A 21989-nucleotide genomic window follows, 5' to 3' on the forward strand; every position below is an offset into this window, starting at 1 on the left:
AACATTTCTGGAAATATCTAGAAATGCATAAAAATCGTTAGAAATCTATAGATATCTTTGAAAATTTTAAATTATTTTGTGTAAATTCTTGAAAATTCTTTTTTATAAATCCCTAAGTAAAAGTCTGTCGTTAAGAATATCTAGAGATCTTATCAAATCATTAGAAACTTTAGAATATCTTTGGAAATGTTTATACAAATTCTGGAAATTCATTGAAATCCTTGGATATTTCTCGATGTCTTTCAAAATCCATTGTGGCTCTTGGAAATTCCAAGATATTTACTTAAAACCATTGTAAATCGTTTCTAAGTTTCTGCAAATCCCTAAAAATGTCTAAAAAGAGTTAGTTTTTGTTATAAATTTTTGGATATACATAGAAATGTCTAGATGTCATTGGAAATCTCTCAATATGCATGGTAATTACTATAAAATTCCTTTGTGAATTTTTGGAAATACCTAGAAAAGCTTAGGAGCTGTTAGAAATTTGGAAATAAATTTAATTCTAAGTCAATTACTAGAAATGCCTATAAGAATCGTTAAAAATCTCGGAATATGTTTACAAATTATTCTAAAACTTCTCAAAATGTTTTAAAATCCTTCGAAATTCTTGTTCACTTTCTGAAATTCCAAAGAACTCGTTTTTAAGCATTTGAACATTTCTGGAAATATCTAGAAATGCATAAAAATCGTTAGAAATCTATAGATATCTTTGAAAATTTTAAATTATTTTGTGTAAATTCTTGAAAATTCTTTTTTATAAATCCCTAAGTAAAAGTCTGTCGTTAAGAATATCTAGAGATCTTATCAAATCATTAGAAACTTTAGAATATCTTTGGAAATGTTTATACAAATTCTGGAAATTCATTGAAATCCTTGGATATTTCTCGATGTCTTTCAAAATCCATTGTGGCTCTTGGAAATTCCAAGATATTTACTTAAAACCATTGTAAATCGTTTCTAAGTTTCTGCAAATCCCTAAAAATGTCTAAAAAGAGTTAGTTTTTGTTATAAATTTTTGGATATACATAGAAATGTCTAGATGTCATTGGAAATCTCTCAATATGCATGGTAATTACTATAAAATTCCTTTGTGAATTTTTGGAAATACCTAGAAAAGCTTAGGAGCTGTTAGAAATTTGGAAATAAATTTAATTCTAAGTCAATTACTAGAAATGCCTATAAGAATCGTTAAAAATCTCGGAATATGTTTACAAATTATTCTAAAACTTCTCAAAATGTTTTAAAATCCTTCGAAATTCCTGTTCACTTTCTGAAATTCCAAAGAACTCGTTTTTAAGCATTTGAACATTTCTGGAAATATCTAGAAATGCATAAAAATCGTTAGAAATCTATAGATATCTTTGAAAATTTTAAATTATTTTGTGTAAATTCTTGAAAATTCTTTTTTATAAATCCCTAAGTAAAAGTCTGTCGTTAAGAATATCTAGAGATCTTATCAAATCATTAGAAACTTTAGAATATCTTTGGAAATGTTTATACAAATTCTGGAAATTCATTGAAATCCTTGGATATTTCTCGATGTCTTTCAAAATCCATTGTGGCTCTTGGAAATTCCAAGATATTTACTTAAAACCATTGTAAATCGTTTCTAAGTTTCTGCAAATCCCTAAAAATGTCTAAAAAGAGTTAGTTTTTGTTATAAATTTTTGGATATACATAGAAATGTCTAGATGTCATTGGAAATCTCTCAATATGCATGGTAATTACTATAAAATTCCTTTGTGAATTTTTGGAAATACCTAGAAAAGCTTAGGAGCTGTTAGAAATTTGGAAATAAATTTAATTCTAAGTCAATTACTAGAAATGCCTATAAGAATCGTTAAAAATCTCGGAATATGTTTACAAATTATTCTAAAACTTCTCAAAATGTTTTAAAATCCTTCGAAATTCTTGTTCACTTTCTGAAATTCCAAAGAACTCGTTTTTAAGCATTTGAACATTTCTGGAAATATCTAGAAATGCATAAAAATCGTTAGAAATCTATAGATATCTTTGAAAATTTTAAATTATTTTGTGTAAATTCTTGAAAATTCTTTTTTATAAATCCCTAAGTAAAAGTCTGTCGTTAAGAATATCTAGAGATCTTATCAAATCATTAGAAACTTTAGAATATCTTTGGAAATGTTTATACAAATTCTGGAAATTCATTGAAATCCTTGGATATTTCTCGATGTCTTTCAAAATCCATTGTGGCTCTTGGAAATTCCAAGATATTTACTTAAAACCATTGTAAATCGTTTCTAAGTTTCTGCAAATCCCTAAAAATGTCTAAAAAGAGTTAGTTTTTGTTATAAATTTTTGGATATACATAGAAATGTCTAGATGTCATTGGAAATCTCTCAATATGCATGGTAATTACTATAAAATTCCTTTGTGAATTTTTGGAAATACCTAGAAAAGCTTAGGAGCTGTTAGAAATTTGGAAATAAATTTAATTCTAAGTCAATTACTAGAAATGCCTATAAGAATCGTTAAAAATCTCGGAATATGTTTACAAATTATTCTAAAACTTCTCAAAATGTTTTAAAATCCTTCGAAATTCTTGTTCACTTTCTGAAATTCCAAAGAACTCGTTTTTAAGCATTTGAACATTTCTGGAAATATCTAGAAATGCATAAAAATCGTTAGAAATCTATAGATATCTTTGAAAATTTTAAATTATTTTGTGTAAATTCTTGAAAATTCTTTTTTATAAATCCCTAAGTAAAAGTCTGTCGTTAAGAATATCTAGAGATCTTATCAAATCATTAGAAACTTTAGAATATCTTTGGAAATGTTTATACAAATTCTGGAAATTCATTGAAATCCTTGGATATTTCTCGATGTCTTTCAAAATCCATTGTGGCTCTTGGAAATTCCAAGATATTTACTTAAAACCATTGTAAATCGTTTCTAAGTTTCTGCAAATCCCTAAAAATGTCTAAAAAGAGTTAGTTTTTGTTATAAATTTTTGGATATACATAGAAATGTCTAGATGTCATTGGAAATCTCTCAATATGCATGGTAATTACTATAAAATTCCTTTGTGAATTTTTGGAAATACCTAGAAAAGCTTAGGAGCTGTTAGAAATTTGGAAATAAATTTAATTCTAAGTCAATTACTAGAAATGCCTATAAGAATCGTTAAAAATCTCGGAATATGTTTACAAATTATTCTAAAACTTCTCAAAATGTTTTAAAATCCTTCGAAATTCTTGTTCACTTTCTGAAATTCCAAAGAACTCGTTTTTAAGCATTTGAACATTTCTGGAAATATCTAGAAATGCATAAAAATCGTTAGAAATCTATAGATATCTTTGAAAATTTTAAATTATTTTGTGTAAATTCTTGAAAATTCTTTTTTATAAATCCCTAAGTAAAAGTCTGTCGTTAAGAATATCTAGAGATCTTATCAAATCATTAGAAACTTTAGAATATCTTTGGAAATGTTTATACAAATTCTGGAAATTCATTGAAATCCTTGGATATTTCTCGATGTCTTTCAAAATCCATTGTGGCTCTTGGAAATTCCAAGGTATTCACTTAAAACCATTGTAAATCGTTTCTAAGTTTCTGCAAATCCCTAAAATTGTCTAAAAAGAGTTATTTTTTGTTATAAATTTTTGGATATACATAGAAATGTCTAGATGTCATTGGAAATCTCTCAATATGCATGGTAATTATTACAAAATTCCATTGTGAATTTCTGGAAATACCTAGAAAAGCTTAGGAGGTGTTAGAAATCCGGAAATAAATTTAATCCTAAGCCAGCTAGTGGAAATGCCCAAAATTTCGAAATGTACTCAAAATGCTTTAAAATCCTTCGAATTAAGTTAAAAATATACAGGGTAATTCAAATTCGAGCCCCACCACTGAGAAACCATAAGAGATACAGAAATCGTTAAATGTGGGGGTAAAGTTTCATATCTTAGAGCTCATCATTTTTCAACTAAGTTTTTGATATAGCCGTTTTAGTTTTTAAAATATTAGAGAAAGTTTCACACTTGCACTGCCACTAGAATTAACACTAGACCTAGAACTAGAAGCATTCGGGTTTAGCCGCACGTCTCTCAAGACGGCTAAACCCGAATGATTCTAGTTATAGGTTTAGTGTTAATTCTAGTTTTAGTTCAATAAAAATATATAACAAACTGGCGATGTATAACAAATAAAACTAGAACTAACACTAGACCTAGAACTAGAAAGTTTCGGGTTTAGCCGTGCGTCTCAAAAGACGGCTAAAGCCGAATGATTCTAGTTTTAAGTCTAGTGTAAGTTTTAGCTATAGTTCAATAATAATATACAATCTAGCGCGCTTTGTAGTACTTACTAGCGCTCCCTAACACTGTCACTAAAACTAACACTCGACCTAGAACTAGAATCATTCGGGGAATACAGCGAGTTTATCTATGTTTATGGAATAGAGCAAGTTGGGGATCAACCCGAGTTAAATTCTATTTATAAGCGCTATCATTTATAGTTAAAAATACTGTATGAAATAAATAATAGTATGAGTTAAATTAAAATATTTTGTCCGTTCTAACGAAGATAACGGACCTCGTGGTTTTACTGTAATAATAATAATAATATGCAGTGAAATCAACGTGAGTTCGATATTGTCGATTAAGTGATGGGTTGAGATCACGATTCTATCACGTAGTGTGAAACCTATGTATGCGGTGATCTCGAACGTTGTTTAACTGCGTCGTCTAAATTACCGAACAGTTTCGGTCCACGATGGATTTTACCATTCAATTTACGATGATGATAATCGAGCACATCAATTATTATTGATGAGTATCGAAAATGATGCGTCAACAAAAACATATTTATTGATTAAAAAAATGTTTGTCGTTTTTATTTCTTCTTTGTTAGCTATTTAATCGGAGATTCAGGATAACTTTGAAGCCGTTCACTGAGGCAATATAGGTTCGCTATTTATAATAGAGAGGAGGAAACAAAAGGTGAATTCTATAGAAAATAATTTTAATAAACGGTTCTTAATCAAATTATTTTAAGAAATTCACTAAAATCATTTAAAATTCGTTTAAAAATCAATTAAGTTAATACAAGCAAACAAATTTCGTTAATTAGAACTTCGCCGTTACAACGAACAAGAAATACACGATTAATTACTAAAATTAAAATCATCTTTAAGTATTACTTCGAATGTTTCTTGTAAAAATCGATCGGAAAGTTCGAAAATCATGTTGTCACATTAATCGAAAACATTTTCGAATACGAAAATAAGTCGTAATTCGACTTGATCCGCTTTGATTGATTGCAGAAGTAACAAAAAACGAAATGGGGAAATAAAACAGGGGACAACGCGCAAACGATCAAAGATTAAAAAGAATTTTTTTTTTGTTGTGGAGTTGTAAAACAAGCTAAAAGGTGGTGCTATAAGTTATCATGATTATTTTATGAAATTAAGGACACAAACATAAATTTATTTTTATAAGATAATAAATTTATGGAAACTTTGAGATTAAATCTTTAAAAAATTTAAAAAAGGGGAGAGAAATTTATGGTGGAAAAATCTAACCATGAAAAAAAAATTTTTTGAATATGAGAAAATTGAGTATAAGCCGTTTCAGTTAATTTTTTGTATTATTTGTTTGAAATGGTAACAATGGATAACAACGTTCACCGAAACCGGATATTAGGTGTCAAAAACCAGTTCATACAAGCAAATTCTTTGTCGAGCAGTATTACGCTTGAATACATTTAATACTCCGAGAATTGCGCGGAGTTAGGTGTACACATGTGTACAAAAATGTTTAGAGGAAATATTCTTTACAAATTTCATGTATTGAAATCATTTCAAATCCTTTTTTGTTTCTAACAAGAATTTCTAAAGATTTTAAAGCATTTCTAGAACTTTTGTAATAATTTGTGAAAATATTTTGAGATTTTTAACGTTTCTTACACGGTTTTATGCATTTTCAGTAACTGATTTAGGATTAAATTTATTTCCGGGTTTCTAACAATTCCTAAGCTTCTCTAAGTATTTGGAGAAATTTACAGAGGAATTTATATAATAATAATTACCATGGATATTTAAGAATTTCTAGGCATATCCAAAAATGTATAATAAATTTTCAAAGATTTTAAAACAATTTTGTTGGTTTTTGGAAATTCTTTAAGAATTCCCAAAGATATTTCACGATATTTTAGTATTTTCAAGGCTATTTAAGGATTTCTGTCGATTTCAAGAGTATTTCTTGGGATTTTAGATTTTCTAAAGTTTTTAGAAGTTTTATATCGATGTCTAAAAATATTCAGGGATTTCTAAAGCTTTTTAGACATTTTTAGGAATTTACAGAAATATAGAAACAATTTATAATAGTTTTAAGTGAATATCTTAGAATTTCCAAGAGTTACAACGCATTTAGAAAGACCTCGAGGAATATTAAAGGATTTCCAGAATTTGTAGAAATATTCTAAAACGATTTTTACTTAATTAGTACTTTCAGGGATATTTAGGGTTTTCTAAACGAATGGAGGTTTCGTTAAAGTTTTTTTATTTCGCTCATTTCTACCAATTCCAAGCGATTTTTTTGAAATTTCTAAATTTTTAAAGATAATCAGGGATTTCGAACGCTTTTTAGACATTTTCAGGAATTTGCAGAAACATAGAAACAATTTATAAAGGTTTTAAGTGAATATCTTGCTATTTTCATGAGTCACAACGGATATTCAAGGATTTCCAGAATTTGTATAAAGATTTCCAAAGATATTCTAAGGTTTCTAATGATTCGATAAGATCTCTAGATATTTTTAACGAACGATTTTTACTTAATTAGTACTTTCAGGGATTTTAGGGATTTCTAAAAGAATGGATTTTTCGTTGAAGTTTTTTTGAAAAATTCACGGATTTCTACCGATTTCAAGCGATTTTTTTTTAAATTTCCAAGTTATTAAGAATTTCTAAAGCTATCGGATAATTTGTAAGGATCTTAAAGTATTTCTAGCACTTTTATAATAATCTCTAACGACTTTTAGGGATGTTTAACAGTTTCTACACGTTTCTAAGCACTTCCAAAACTTTATAAAAAAATTATAGGCATTTCTTAAAGAAATGGAAGAATCATAAAGTTTTCCAAAAATATTCAGGGATTTTAAACGCTTCTTAGGAATTTCTAGGAATTTTCAGTGACTTGTAAAGAATTTATAGAGATTTTAAAGAGTTTTGTAAGTATAACTAACGATTTTCATGGATTACTGGATTTTTTTAAGTTTTAAAGATATTTAGGAATTCCGAATGTTTCTTAAACATTTCTAGGCATTTACAGTAATTTGTAAAGAATTTATTAGGATTTCAAGTAAATTTGAGTATAAGTAACGATTTTCATGGATTCCATAATGTTTTATAAAGATATTGCAGGATTTCGAATGTATCTTAGGCATTTCCAGTAATTTGTAAGGAATTTCAAGTAGATTTGTAAGTATAACTAACGATTTTCGTGGATTACATAAAGTTTTATAAAGATATTTAGGAATTCCGAATGTTTGTTAGGCATTTCTAGGCATTTACAGTAATTTGTAAAGAATTTATTAGGATTTCAAGTAGATTTGAGTAAAATGAACGATTTTCATGGATTCCATAAAGTTTTATAAAAATATTGCAGGATTTTGAATGTATCTTAGGCATTTCCAGTAATTTGTTAGGATTTCAAGTAGATTTGTAAGTATAACTAACAATTTCCATGGGTTACATAAAATTTTATAAAGATATTTAGGGATTCCGAATGTTTCTTAGGCATTTCCAGTAATTTGTAAGGAATTTCAAGTAGATTTGTAAGTATAACTAACGATTTTCGTGGATTACATAAAGTTTTATAAAGATATTTAGGAATTCCGAATGTTTGTTAGGCATTTCTAGGCATTTACAGTAATTTGTAAAGAATTTATTAGGATTTCAAGTAGATTTGAGTAAAATGAACGATTTTCATGGATTCCATAAAGTTTTATAAAGATATTGCAGGATTTTGAATGTATCTTAGGCATTTCCAGTAATTTGTTAGGATTTCAAGTAGATTTGTAAGTATAACTAACAATTTTCATGGGTTACATAAAATTTTATAAAGATATTTAGGGATTCCGAATGTTTCTTAGGCATTTCCAGTAATTTGTAAGGAATTTCAAGTAGATTTGTAAGTATAACTAACGATTTTCGTGGATTACATAAAGTTTTATAAAGATATTTAGGAATTCCGAATGTTTGTTAGGCATTTCCAGTAATTTGTAAGGAATTTCAAGTAGATTTGTAAGTATAACTAACAATTTTCATGGATTACATAAAGTTTTATAAAGATATTTAGTTTTCCGAATGTTTCTTAGGCATTTCTAGGCATTTACAGTAATTTGTAAGAGATTTATTAAGATTTCAAGTAAATTTGAGTATAACGAACGATTTTCATGGATTCCATAAAGTTTTATAAAGATATTGCAGGATTTCGAATGTATCTTAGGCATTTTCAGTAATTTGTTGGGATTTCAAGTAGATTTGTAAGTATAACTAACAATTTTCATGGATTACATAAAGTTTTATAAAGATATTTAGTTTTCCGAATGTTTCTTAGGCATTTCCAGTAATTTGTAAGGAATTTCAAGTAGATTTGTAAGTATAATTAACGATTTTCGTGGATTACATAAAGTTTTATAAAGGTATTTAGTTTTCCGAATGTTTCTTAGGCATTTCCAGTAATTTGTAAGGAATTTCAAGTAGATTTGTAAGTATAACTAACAATTTTCATGGATTACATAAAGTTTTATAAAGATATTTAGGAATTCCGAATGTTTGTTAGGCATTTCTAGGCATTTACAGTAATTTGTAAGGGATTTATTAAGATTTCAAGTAGATTTGAGTATAACGAACGATTTTCATGGATTCTATAAAGTTTTATAAAGATATTGCAGGATTTCGAATGTATCTTAGGCATTTTCAGTAATTTGTTAGGATTTCAAGTAGATTTGTAAGTATAACTAACAATTTTCATGGATTACATAAAGTTTTATAAAGATATTTAGGAATTCCGAATGTTTGTTAGGCATTTACAGTAATTTGTAAGGAATTTATTAAGATTTCATGTAGATTTAAATATAACGAACGATTTTCATGGATTCCATAAAGTTTTATAAAGATATTCAAGGATTTTGAATGTTTCTTAGGCATTTCCAGTAATTTGTAAGGAATTTCAAGTAGATTTGTAAGTATAACTAACAATTTTCATGGATTACATAAAGTTTTATAAAGATATTTAGGAATTCCGAATGTTTGTTAGGCATTTCTAGGCATTTACAGTAATTTGTAAGGGATTTATTAAGATTTCAAGTAGATTTGAGTATAACGAACGATTTTCATGGATTCCATAAAGCTTTATAAAGATATTGCAGGATTTCGAATGTATCTTAGGCATTTTCAGTAATTTGTTAGGATTTCAAGTAGATTTGTAAGTATAACTAACAATTTTCATGGATTACATAAAGTTTTATAAAGATATTTAGTTTTCCGAATGTTTCTTAGGCATTTCCAGTAATTTGTAAGGAATTTCAAGTAGATTTGTAAGTATAACTAACGATTTTCGTGGATTACATAAAGTTTTATAAAGGTATTTGGTTTTCCGAATGTTTCTTAGGCATTTCCAGTAATTTGTAAGGAATTTCAAGTAGATTTGTAAGTATAACTAACAATTTTCATGGATTACATAAAGTTTTATAAAGATATTTAGGAATTCCGAATGTTTGTTAGGCATTTCTAGGCATTTACAGTAATTTGTAAGGGATTTATTAAGATTTCAAGTAGATTTGAGTATAACGAACGATTTTCATGAATTCCATAAAGTTTTATAACGATATTGCAGGATTTCGAATGTATCTTAGTCATTTTCAGTAATTTGTTAGGATTTCAAGTAGATTTGTAAGTATAACTAACAATTTTCATGGGTTACATACAATTTTATAAAGATATTTAGGGATTCCGAATGTTTCTTAGGCATTTCCAGTAATTTGTAAGGAATTTCAAGTAGATTTGTAAGTATAACTAACGATTTTCGTGGATTACATAAAGTTTTATAAAGATATTTAGGAATTCCGAATGTTTGTTAGGCATTTCTAGGCATTTACAGTAATTTGTAAGGGATTTATTAAGATTTCAAGTAGATTTGAGTATAACGAACGATTTTCATGGATTCCATAAAGTTTTATAAAGATATTGCAGGATTTCGAATGTATCTTAGGCATTTTCAGTAATTTGTTAGGATTTCAAGTAGATTTGTAAGTATAACTAACAATTTTCATGGATTACATAAAGTTTTATAAAGATATTTAGGATTTCCGAATGTTTGTTAGGCATTTCTAGGCATTTACAGTAATTTGTAAGGGATTTATTAAGATTTCAAGTAGATTTGAGTATAACGAACGATTTTCATGGATTCTATAAAGTTTTATAAAGATATTGCAGGATTTCGAATGTATCTTAGGCATTTTCAGTAATTTGTTAGGATTTCAAGTAAATTTGTAAGTATAACTAACAATTTTCATGGATTACATAAAGTTTTATAAAGATATTTAGGAATTCCGAATGTTTGTTAGGCATTTACAGTAATTTGTAAGGAATTTATTAAGATTTCAAGTATATTTGAGTATAACGAACGATTTCATGGATTCCATAAAGTTTTATAAAGATATTGCTGGTTTCGAATGTATCTTAGGCATTTTCAGTAATTTGTTAGGATTTCAAGTAAATTTGTAAGTATAACTAACAATTTTCATGGATTACATAAAGTTTTATAAAGATATTTAGGAATTCCGAATGTTTGTTAGGCATTTCTAGGCATTTACAGTAATTTGTAAGGAATTTATTAAGATTTCAAGTAGATTTAAATATAACGAACGATATTCATGGATTCCATAAAGTTTTATAAAGATATTCAAGGATTTCGAATGTTTCTTAGGCATTTCCAGTAATTTGTTAGGATTTCAAGTAGATTTGTAAGTATAACTAACGATTTTCGTGGATTACATAAAGTTTTATAAAGATATTTAGTTTTCCGAATGTTTCTTTCTAGGCATTTACAGTAATTTGTAAGGAATTTCAACTAGATTTGCAAGTATAACTAACGATTTCCATGGATCACGTAACGTTTTTCAAAGATATTCACGGATTCCAAACGCTTCTTAGGCATTTCTAATAACTTATAATGAATTTATAGGAATTTTAATTGAATTTTTAAGTCATAGATGACATAGAGTTTTTCATAGATATTGTTCTTCGGCATTTCAAGTAATTTATAAAGGATTGCTTCAGTTAATTTGGGCCCAACTTTGGGTTCCAACTTGGTAATTTAATTAAATAAATAAAACAACTATGTTTTTGAGATAGATAATTTTATTTTTATTTTTCGGCTCTACCGGTTTCGACCACTGTTTGTAGTCATCTTCAGGAGAATTAGCCACGTCAAATATTCTAAATCTAGATTCATCTTCTTCATTACACCTGGTTCTTGTTGACGTGGCTAATTTTTTTTTGAAGATCCGAATTTCTCCGGTAGAGCCGAAAAATAAATTTATCCATCTCAAAACAAAAACATAGTTGTTTTATTTATTTAATTATAATTAAATAACGTTTAATGTTGTATTTTTTTGTATTAAATCCCTTCATAAATTAGATTTAAATCTTAATGGATCTTTAAAAATCTTGTAAAAGATCTTGTAAAAGAAACTTATAGATAAATTTTAATTGAAATTCTGTCAAAAAGCGATTTTTCTTTAAAACGCTTCGGATTAAAACGCGTTTTGAATAAGCATCTTTCAGTTTTGTAGATAAAACCGTTTAAATAAGCTGTTGAGGGGGCGGTGAGCTTTTATAAAGCTGCGACATAATTATTGAAAAGCTTCCGTGTCCGACGTCGACGTCTTTTCATCAAACGGTTTCCAGACCAAGAGGCGTGAATGATTTATGTTTTTCGTCACACAATGAGTCACCACATCTCAACATTTCTCTTCTCGAATTTCTTTTCTTTTTTACATTTACTTCTTCTCTCAAGTTGCCCCCCAACTTAATAAATCGACATCTCTCCCGTGTTCACTTTAATGAGTGTCGCTTAAAAGCCCACTTTAGACAAAACGTCCCTTAAACGCGGCGAAAGAGATTATATTTCGTGTGTGTAACACCTAAAGATGCTTTTAATCTTAAAAATAAATTTCTTTTGATAAATGTATTGTTATTTTTGATTTAGTATTATTTTGATTGATGAAAATTTGTTGGTATTTTTGGTTTTCGAATGTCCATTGTGAATGAAAAATTGCTGTACAGATTCGCGTTCGTGATTAGGTCTATTTTTTTATTTTCCACGTGTTCTCCACGGGAAAATTAGTGTTCGACGGGCGTGATTGTGAGTTTGCGTCAATTCTGTTGTTGACGCGAAAATTTTATCGTATAGGTGAGCACCACTATGTGAAGGAAGCAAAAATAATCGCGCCCCCGCAACGTATTATTCATTTTGGTGTGCGAGCGCGACGAAATCCTTCAAGAAAATGTTTCTCTTAAGGAAACCTATTGAAAAATTGCATTAAAATCGCTTTCATTCGCGAACAATACGAAATTCTTTTTAAGTGTTTCCTTTTTAAACGGAATATTTATTTTAACAAAACTCTTTATTTTTCAAATCTTATTAGTTTCTTTAACAAAGTAGTTTTTATTTTTACAATGTAAAAACATTTTTAACGTAAATACATTAAAATACTTTTAGCTAAAAGTATTCTCTAGTGCGTAAAACGCGTTAACGAAAGAAAACGATGTTCTAACAAGAAAAAATTTCATTTTTCCCTAACGCGGTTTTATCGCCGACGTTTTGCATTGCACTTAATTTTTCATTTCGACCGACTTTTTATAACGCGTGCGGAAAACGATCGTAAAAGTCACACGTTCACGTCTTTTAGGATCTCTCTCTTGAGGTTTTTTGTTTCGAGCATTCAGGATTTTCAGACAAATTCTTCCAAGCTTTTGGTGTCTTTGTGTGTGGACTTTTTTTTATTTCGTTCACCTCAATCTTTAAACATAAGGAAATATCTATCGTGTATAATAAAATTCCTGGTTTCCACAAAATACTTTACATTAAATTGAATAAAGATAAAATTTTAAATAGATTTGAGATTTTTCAAATTAACGTTTGATTAACATACAGTTAACCATCGATTAAGGGGATTAACGATGAATTTATTAATATTACTAACGATGTTCATGGATGATATAAAGTTTTCTAAAGATATTCAGGGATTTTGAATGATTTTTAGGCCGAATCTTTCTAGTTCTAGGTCTAGTGTTAGTTCTAGTGATAGTGTTAGGGAGCTCTAGTAAGTACTAAATAACGCTAGATTATATATTATTAATGAACTTAAAACTAGAACTAACACTAGACCTAGAACTAAAAAAAATCGGATTTAGCCGTGCGTCCTCAGATAAAAGAGAAGTCAATTCTTCTTCTTGTGGATATACAAGAATATGATAAGCTTGAGCCAAGAGTAATAATCTTCGTTCAAGAATATATTTCTCTCTGTGTATACATCGCCAGTTTGTTATAGTAGTATATTTTTATTGAACTAAAACTAGAATTAACACTAGACCTAGAACTAGAATCATTCGGGTTTAGCCGTCTTGAGAGACGTGCGGCTAAACCCGAATGTTTCTGGTTCTAGGCCTAGTGTTAGTTCTAGTGACAGTGTTAGGGAGTCCTAGTAAGCACTAAATAACGCTAGATTATATATTATTAATGAACTAAAACTAGAACTAACACTAGACCTAGAACTAGAAAAAATCGGGCTAAACCCGAAACTTTCTAGTTCTAGGTCTAGTGTTAGTTCTAGTTTTACACTTGCACTGCTACTAGAACTAACACTCGACCTAGAACTAGAATCATTCGGGTTTAGCCGCACGTCTCAAAAGACGGCTAAACCCAAATGTTTCTAGTTCTATGCCTAGTGTTAATTCTAGTTTTACACTAGCACTGTTACTATGTAGAACTAACGCTATACCTAGAACTAGAACCATTCGCGTTTAGCCGTCTTGAGAGACGTGCGGCTAAACCCGAATGTTTCTGGTTCTAGGCCTAGTGTTAGTTCTAGTGACAGTGTTAGGGAGTCCTAGTAAGCACTAAATAACGCTAGATTATATATTATTAATGAACTAAAACTAGAACTAACACTAGACCTAGAACTAGAAAAATCAGGTTTAGAAACTTTCTAGTTCTAGGTCTAGTGTTAGTTCTAGTTTTATTTGTTATACAGCGCCAAGTTCTTGTATATTTTTATTGAACTAACACTAGATCTAGAAATATTCGGGTTTAGCCGTCTTTTGAGACGTACGGCTAAACCCGAATGATTCTAGTTCTAGGTCGAGTGTTAGTTCTAAATTTATTTGTTATACATCACCAGGTTATTGTATATTATTATTGAACTAATACTAGATCTAGAGCTAGAAACATTTGGGTTTAGCCGTCTTTTGAGACGTGCGGCTAAACCCGAATGATTCTAGTGCTAGGTCGAGTGTTAGTCTAGTGACAGTGTTAGGTAGCGCTAGTATATGTACTGGATAATGCTAGATTGCATATTATTATTGAACTAAAACTAGAATTAACACCAGACCTAGACCTAGTAGTTCTAGTGACTGTGCAAGTGTGAAACTAGAACTAACACTATACCTAAAACTAGAATCGTTCGGGTTTAGCCGTCTTTCGAGACGTGCGGCTAAACCCTAATGATTCTAGTTTTAGGTATAGTGTTAGTTCTACATAGTAACAGTGCTAGTGTAAAACTATAACTAATACTAGACACAGAACTAGAAACATTTGGGTTTAGCCGTCTTTTGAGACGTGCGGCTAAACCCGAATGATTCTAGTTCTAGGTCGAGTGTTAGTTCTAGACTTATTTGTCATACATCACCAGGTTGTTGTATATTATTATTGAACTAATACTAGATCTAGAGCTAGAAACATTTGGGTTTAGCCGTCTTGAAAGACGTACGGCTAAACCCGAATGATTCAGGCATTTTGAACGCTTCTTAGGCATTTCTAGGATTTTTCAGTGATTTATAAAGAATTTATAGAGATTTTAAAGAGTTTTGTAAGTATAATTAACGATTTTCATGGATTACATAAAGTTTTATAGAGATATTCAAGGATTCCGAATGTTTCTTAGGAATTGCCAGGAACTTGTTAGGATTTCAAGTAGATTTGTTAATAACTAACGATTTTCATGGATGACATAAAGTCTTATAAAGATATTTAGGGATTCCGAATGTTTCTTAGGCATTTCCAGTAATTTGTTAGGATTTTCAAGTAAATTTGTCAGTATAACTAACGATTTTCATGGATTACATAAAGTTTTATAAGGATATTTAAGGATTCCGAATGTTACTTAGGCATTTTCAGTAACTTGTAAGGAATTTGTTAGGATTTCAAGTAGATTTGTCAGTATAACTAACGATTTTCATGGATTACATAAAGTTTTATAAAGATATTCAGGGATTCCGAATATTTCTGAGGCATTTTCAGTAATTTGTAAGGAATTAATAGATTTGTAAGTATAACTAACGATTTTCATGGATTACATAAAGTTATTAATTTTAAAGATTAACGATGAGTTTATTAGTATTAAGAAGCTTATTAAGCATCTCTTATTTCATCATGATCTTAGTATTAATTTTTGAATAAAGTTGATGTTAATGTTTCGTTAAAGATGATTATTTAATTAATGATCGCTTTTAGAATACTTAATCACGACTACGATTGATTAGCGATCGCTTGCAATGATGATTACGACAATAATAGAAAATGTATAGCACTATGATTTACTTAATCTGATACTATGTGTCGAATTTATACAATTTTTAATTTATAGGGACGCTAATTGAGAGTTAAGTCTTAATTAATGCCAATTTAATCGTTAATTAAACGCTTTTAATATTCAGTAAAAATTAATAGTCGAAGCAAATCGAAAAGTGTTTTATAAAACCCATTGCAATGATGATTACGACACTAATAGAAAATGTACAGAACTATGCCTTAGTTAATCTGAAGCTGTATGTCGAATTTATACAATTTTTGATTTATCGGGATGCTAATTGAGAGTTAAGTCTAAATTAATGTCAATTTAATCGTTAATTTAAACGCTTTTAATATTCGGTAAAAATTAATAGTCAATGTAAATCTAATACTGTTTTATAAAACCCATTTTTGATTTAATGTTACGTCTTAACGTAAGATTAACGCATGATTAACGTACGATTACCGTCATTAACATACAATTCCGGATTAATAACGTTAGCGTTTGATGGAATATCATGCTAATAATAAGTTTTGTCAAATAATCATGATTTAATAACATTAATTTTTAATTAAACATGATATTAATGTTTCGTTAAAGATGATAATTTAATTAGCGATCGCTTTAAAAATACTTAATCACGACTACGATTCATTAGCGATCGCTTGCAATAATGATTACGACACTAATAGAAAATGTAAAGAACTATGCCTTAATTAATCTGATGCTGTGTGTCGAATATATACAATTTTTGATTTGTCGATATTCTAACTGAGAGTTAAGGCTTAATTAATGTCAATTTAATCGTTACTTAAACTCTTTTAATATTCAGTAAAAATTAATAGTCCCATTTTTGATTTAATGTTACATCTTAACGCAAGATTAACGCATGATTAACGCACGATTACCGTCATTAATACAATTACGGATTAATAACGTTAGCGTTTGATGGAATATGATTTTAATAAGCTTGAGAAATAATCATGATTTAATAACATTAATTTTTAATTAAACATGATGTTAATGTTTTGTTAAAGATTATTATTTAATTATCGATCGCTTTTAGAATATTTAATCACGAGTACGATTGATTAGCGATCACTTGCAATGATTATTACAACACTAATAAAAAATTTATAAAGCCATGCCTTAGTTAATCTGATGCTATGTGTCAAATTTAAACAATTTTTGATTTATCGGGACGTTAATTAAGAGTTAAGTCTTAATTAATGTAAATAATCAAAACGTTTTTAATAGTCGGTAAAAATTACTATTCGAAGTAAATCGAAAACTGTTTTATAAAACCCATTTTTGATTTAATATTACATCTTAACGCAAGATTAACGCATGATTAACGCAAGATTACCGTCATTAACATACAATTATGGATTAATCACGTTTGATAGAATATGATGCTAATAAGCTTGACAATCCTTGAAAATTATCGCAAACTCTTTAAATCTTGATAAAATCTTTTGAAATTACAAAGATAGGCAATAAAAATAGAAATTTTTCCATGAATAACACAATTTGAGTATTTGTGGTGAGTACCGACACCGTTCTTATAGGTTGTTCTTGAAATACGGTAATGCTGTAAGCTTGTTTAATTAATCCTCACATTTCAAATCTTTAATCCGCCAGGTTATCTTTCTACCCCAGTTATGCAAGGGTCCCTGGGCTTTATTCCATTTATGGAGTGAGTCTCTGCTTAAATCGTGCCTCATAACCAATTGGCTTGCTAGATATATTTAGGCGACTTCGAGGGTTATGACCTGGTTGCATATCAGCCCCTGCTTCGCTTTATGTTAAAATTCTCATACTATAGAGTCTTAACTGCCCTTATTGCAGGGTGCTTAGATTTGAGTCTAGTGGATGAGACTGCTTGGGTGTAGTTATGGATTGAGAGTTATCCACTGAAATAATTTTTATACAGCCCATGGTTGTTCGTATGGAGTATTTTGAAGTTGGGTTGTGCGCCACAGGTGAATGTCACAGGTGAAATAAACCAAGAAGACCTGTCAATCAGCATGTTATTCATTAATATCTTACAGGGATTAGACTTAGGAACTTAAAGAGTAGTTAGATACACTAGAGGTCTTTTCTCGGTTCTGATAGCCAACCTCGATATAAGTTGTAAAGTTGAGAATCTGATCCAAACAAGCTACAGGGCTGGTTAAAGCTTGCTTGTTCGTCTGGGGTGCTCAGTAATCTTTGTCCTCCTCCATCATTTCAGTATTATTTGTTATTGTCATTTACGAATCATCCATTTTTTTCCTGATGATGACGATTCGTGTAAAAATCGGTAAAAATCCTCCATTTTCTTAGATAACGGTGGTAGAAATTAATATTAATCAACGTTTTTGAGTTATATGCAAATATATATATATTGATAGGGTCAGATTTTAAAAATTCTAGAAAATTTGAGTTAAGTAAGTTATGCGTAGATTTAGTTGAATCCAATTTTAAGTTATTTTAGTTGATTTAATAAAAGATGGAATCCCCAAAAACAATAAATTTGATTTTAACGCCTACAACACTAATAGAAATAATAAAATAACAAGCAAAAATTTCCGCTGGTGTTAAATTAAATCGTACTCTAGTCAATACATTTATCTCCGCTCGAATTTGATCAAATGACGATTACGAATCGATCTAATTTCTATGTTGTATAAGTAACGATTTAGTTAAATAAAGTGTCGTAATCGGTTAATTCAAGTATCATGAAATTTTTGTTATAAATCAAATCTGTTGTGCGGAGAGCGCAATCCCAAATCGATGCTTATTGTGTTTGCAGCCGAAACAAACATCATATCCGAAAGCAAAGTTTGGGCGCATACACTGTATTTACAAATAGTCATCATATACTGATGTACAAATAATACAAATATAAAGAGTGAAAATGCAAAGGAAATAGATAGATCAAACATAACTTGTATTGTTTGATTTGGTGAATAAGTTAACCTGACGATGGTCTCTCTCGATTGAAACCAGTTTAGTTATTAGTAATTTAGTTATTAGTAAGAAATGATTTTAATTAATTTCTTTAAAAATTTCAGTCAATCAACATTATCATGCAGGGTTACCAACCGTTCAAATATCTATGCATCGCCCTTTGCGTCATGCTGGTTGTGACAGAAGTGGTCGTGGCAGCTCCATCTTACGCCGATTACGAAAGTAAGTGATATATCCGTGTTATTGACACTTTTCATTCCGAAATGCTCACATCTCTTTTTTTTATTTTATTTCATTACGTCGATAAATAGTAATTTCTTTTCAACTAGTGTTGAGGATAAGCTTTGAAATTTAAATTAAAAAAAAGTTTTTCTTTATAGTTGCAACTACATGAATATTTAATAATTTTTTATGAAGCCGAGGGGGTGATTAACAAAGTGAAAAGATCAATAAAAATCTGAAATTGTGTTAATCGGAAACGAGCCGCGTCTCGTTTTAGTTTTGTCCCGGAATATAAATATTAATGTGCAATCAGGTCGTTTCTCGTTTCAAAGCTAATTTCACCCCCGCTACCGCCAGATTGTTTCTCGTTATGATTCGATTTATTCCATTAAAAAAAAATTCATAAAAAAATGTTTCCATTTTTATCGGGAATTTCATAACTAACAATATATGAATGCAGTAACCATAGTTACGAAACTACTTGTAGTATTGTGTTAGTTCTAGTGATAGTGCTAGTGTAAAACTAAAATTAACACTAGACCTAGAACTAGAATCATTCGGGTTTAGCCGAACGTCTCTTAAGACGGCTAAACCCGAATGATTCTAGTTTTAGGTCTAGTGTTAGTTCGAGTGCTAGTGTTAGTAGCTCTAGCTTTAGATGTTATACAGCGTTAGATTGTTATATACTGGTATTGAAATAAAACTAGAACTAACACTAGACCTAGAACTAGAAAAAATCGGGTTTAGCCCGAAACTTTCTAGTTCTAGGTCTAGTGTTAGTTCTAGTTTTAATTGTTATTCAGCGCTAAATTATTGTAAATTTGTATTGTATTAAAAGTGGAACTAATACTAGATCTAGAACTAGAATCATTCGGGTTTAGCCGAACGTCTCTTAAGACGGCTAAACCCGAATGATTCTAGTTTTAGATCTTGTGTTAGTTCTAGTGATAATATAAAACTAGAACTAACACTAGACCTAGAACTAGAATCATTCGGGTTTAGCCGCACGTCTCCCAAAACGGCTAAACCTGAATGATTATAGTTTTAGGTCTAGTGTTAGTTCAAGTGCTAGTGTTAGCTCTAGCTTTAGATGTTATACAGCGTTAGATTGTTGTATACTGGTATTGAAATAAAACTAGAACTAACACTAGTCCTAGGTCTAGTGTTAGTTCTAGTTTTAATTGTTATTCAGCGCTAAATTATTGTAAATTTTTATTGTATTAAAAGTGGAACTAACACTAGATATAGAACTAGAATCATTCGTGTTTAGCCGAACGTCTCTTAAGACGGCTAAACCTGAATGATTCTAGTTTTAGATCTTGTGTTAGTTCTAGTGATAGTGCTAGTGTAAAACTAGAACTAACATTAGACCTAGAACTAAAATCATTCGGGTTTAGCCGAACGACTCTTAAGACGGCTAAACCCGAATGATTTTAGTTTTAGGTCTTGTGTTAGTTCGAGTGCTAGTGTTAACGCTAGCTTTAGATGTTATGCAGCGTTAGATTGTTGTATAATAATATTGAAATAAAACTAGAACTAACAGTAGACCTAGACTAGAAAATTTCGAGTTTAGCCGTGCTTCCTCAGACGTGGCTAAACCCGAATATTTCTAGTTGTAGGTCTAGTGTTAGTTCTAGTTCTAATTGTATTGTAAATTTTTACTGTATTAAAAGTGGAACTAACTCTAGATCTAGAACTAGCATCATTCGGATTTAGCCGAACATCTCTTAACACGGCTCTTGTGATAGTGCTATTGTAAGTTATTAGTTGTTGTTCTAAGATACATGGCGTGGGAGGTTTATATGAAACACCCTGTATATACAGAGTCGTTAATATGTATGGAAACGGTCGGTTATCTCCTAAAGTAAAATAGCTAACAAGAAATATTAAGAAACAAAAGTTTTAGTGTTTTTTAAAATCCGTGATGTTTCGTTGTGACAAAACAAAGTTACGGCTTCTTTTATTGAACATCCTGTATATTATGATATATTTCGGATCATCTCGAAATTCTAAACAAAATTCATGTAATTCAAGAATATCATAATGGAATTTATCTAATTGGTGACGTAATTTATCATGTGTTATGTAACTGCGTTGCTATGGAGATGAGAAGCTTTCAAAGGTATCTTGATGAACTATGAACATAGTTGTCTAAATTATTTTTGAGTAATTTATAAGAGTGATTTTCAAAGTTCAATATCTCGAAAACGGTTATGATTAGATTAATGATGTGCCAGAAGAATTTTGCTTAGAATTTCGAGATAAATCAAAATATGGAATAATATACAGGTGTTTCATTAAAGAAAACGTAACTTTGTTTCGTTATAACTTTTTGACTGAGATTGTATACTTAATTTATCTTTATTGTAATAGATTTTAAAAAACACTAAAACTTTTATATTTTAACATTTTTCGCTAGCTATCTTACTTTAAGAGATAACCGACTGTTTCCATACATATCAGCGACCCTGTATACAGGGCGTTTCGGTGATTTAACACGAAAACGGTGATATTTATCAATATTATCTAAGAGTGATAAAAGTTTCTAAAATAAATTTTCTTTTAGAAATTGCAAAGATAAATGTGGGTTTACGATCGAATAAAAAAAATTCTGAGCAAACAAATTTTAGGAACACCAGTAGAGTATTGTTCCCGCAGACTGATCTAACTCATAGATTTCAGCGCTTTACCATAAATAAATAATGTTTCAGATATTTAGAAAAATGTATTAAAATTTCTTAACTTTGGTGACCTGTATCTTTACAATTTGAGGACTTTCACCAATTTTTTTTTACATAAATCGTTATCATTTTCACTCTAGTATATGTGGTTAAATTTGTTCCCCGAATCACCGAAACACCCTGTATATGTATAACTGAACCTCGTTAGAACGAACAAAATATTTAAAACTAGAAATATTCAAAACTAAAACTAGAACTAACACTAAACCTAGAACTAGAAACATTCTAGCTTTAGTTCTAGTTTTATTT

The 21989-nt window shown here is 29.5% G+C and overlaps 1 protein-coding gene across 1 annotated transcript in view; it reads left to right on the top strand.

Annotated features, from left to right (window-relative positions):
* LOC139429626 (short neuropeptide F precursor) overlaps nucleotides 1-21989 on the top strand; it is an 89453-nt gene that overhangs the window by 44650 nt on the left and 22814 nt on the right. The window contains exon 3 of the mRNA XM_071195589.1: nucleotides 18882-18999. Coding sequence (XP_071051690.1) covers nucleotides 18897-18999 — 103 coding nt within the window. The 5' untranslated portion in view covers nucleotides 18882-18896. The remainder of the gene's footprint in view (nucleotides 1-18881; nucleotides 19000-21989) is intronic.

The sequence above is a fragment of the Onthophagus taurus genome, chromosome 3 (genome assembly GCF_036711975.1).
Source record: "Onthophagus taurus isolate NC chromosome 3, IU_Otau_3.0, whole genome shotgun sequence".
In the NCBI taxonomy this organism is placed as follows: Eukaryota; Metazoa; Arthropoda; class Insecta; order Coleoptera; family Scarabaeidae; genus Onthophagus; species Onthophagus taurus.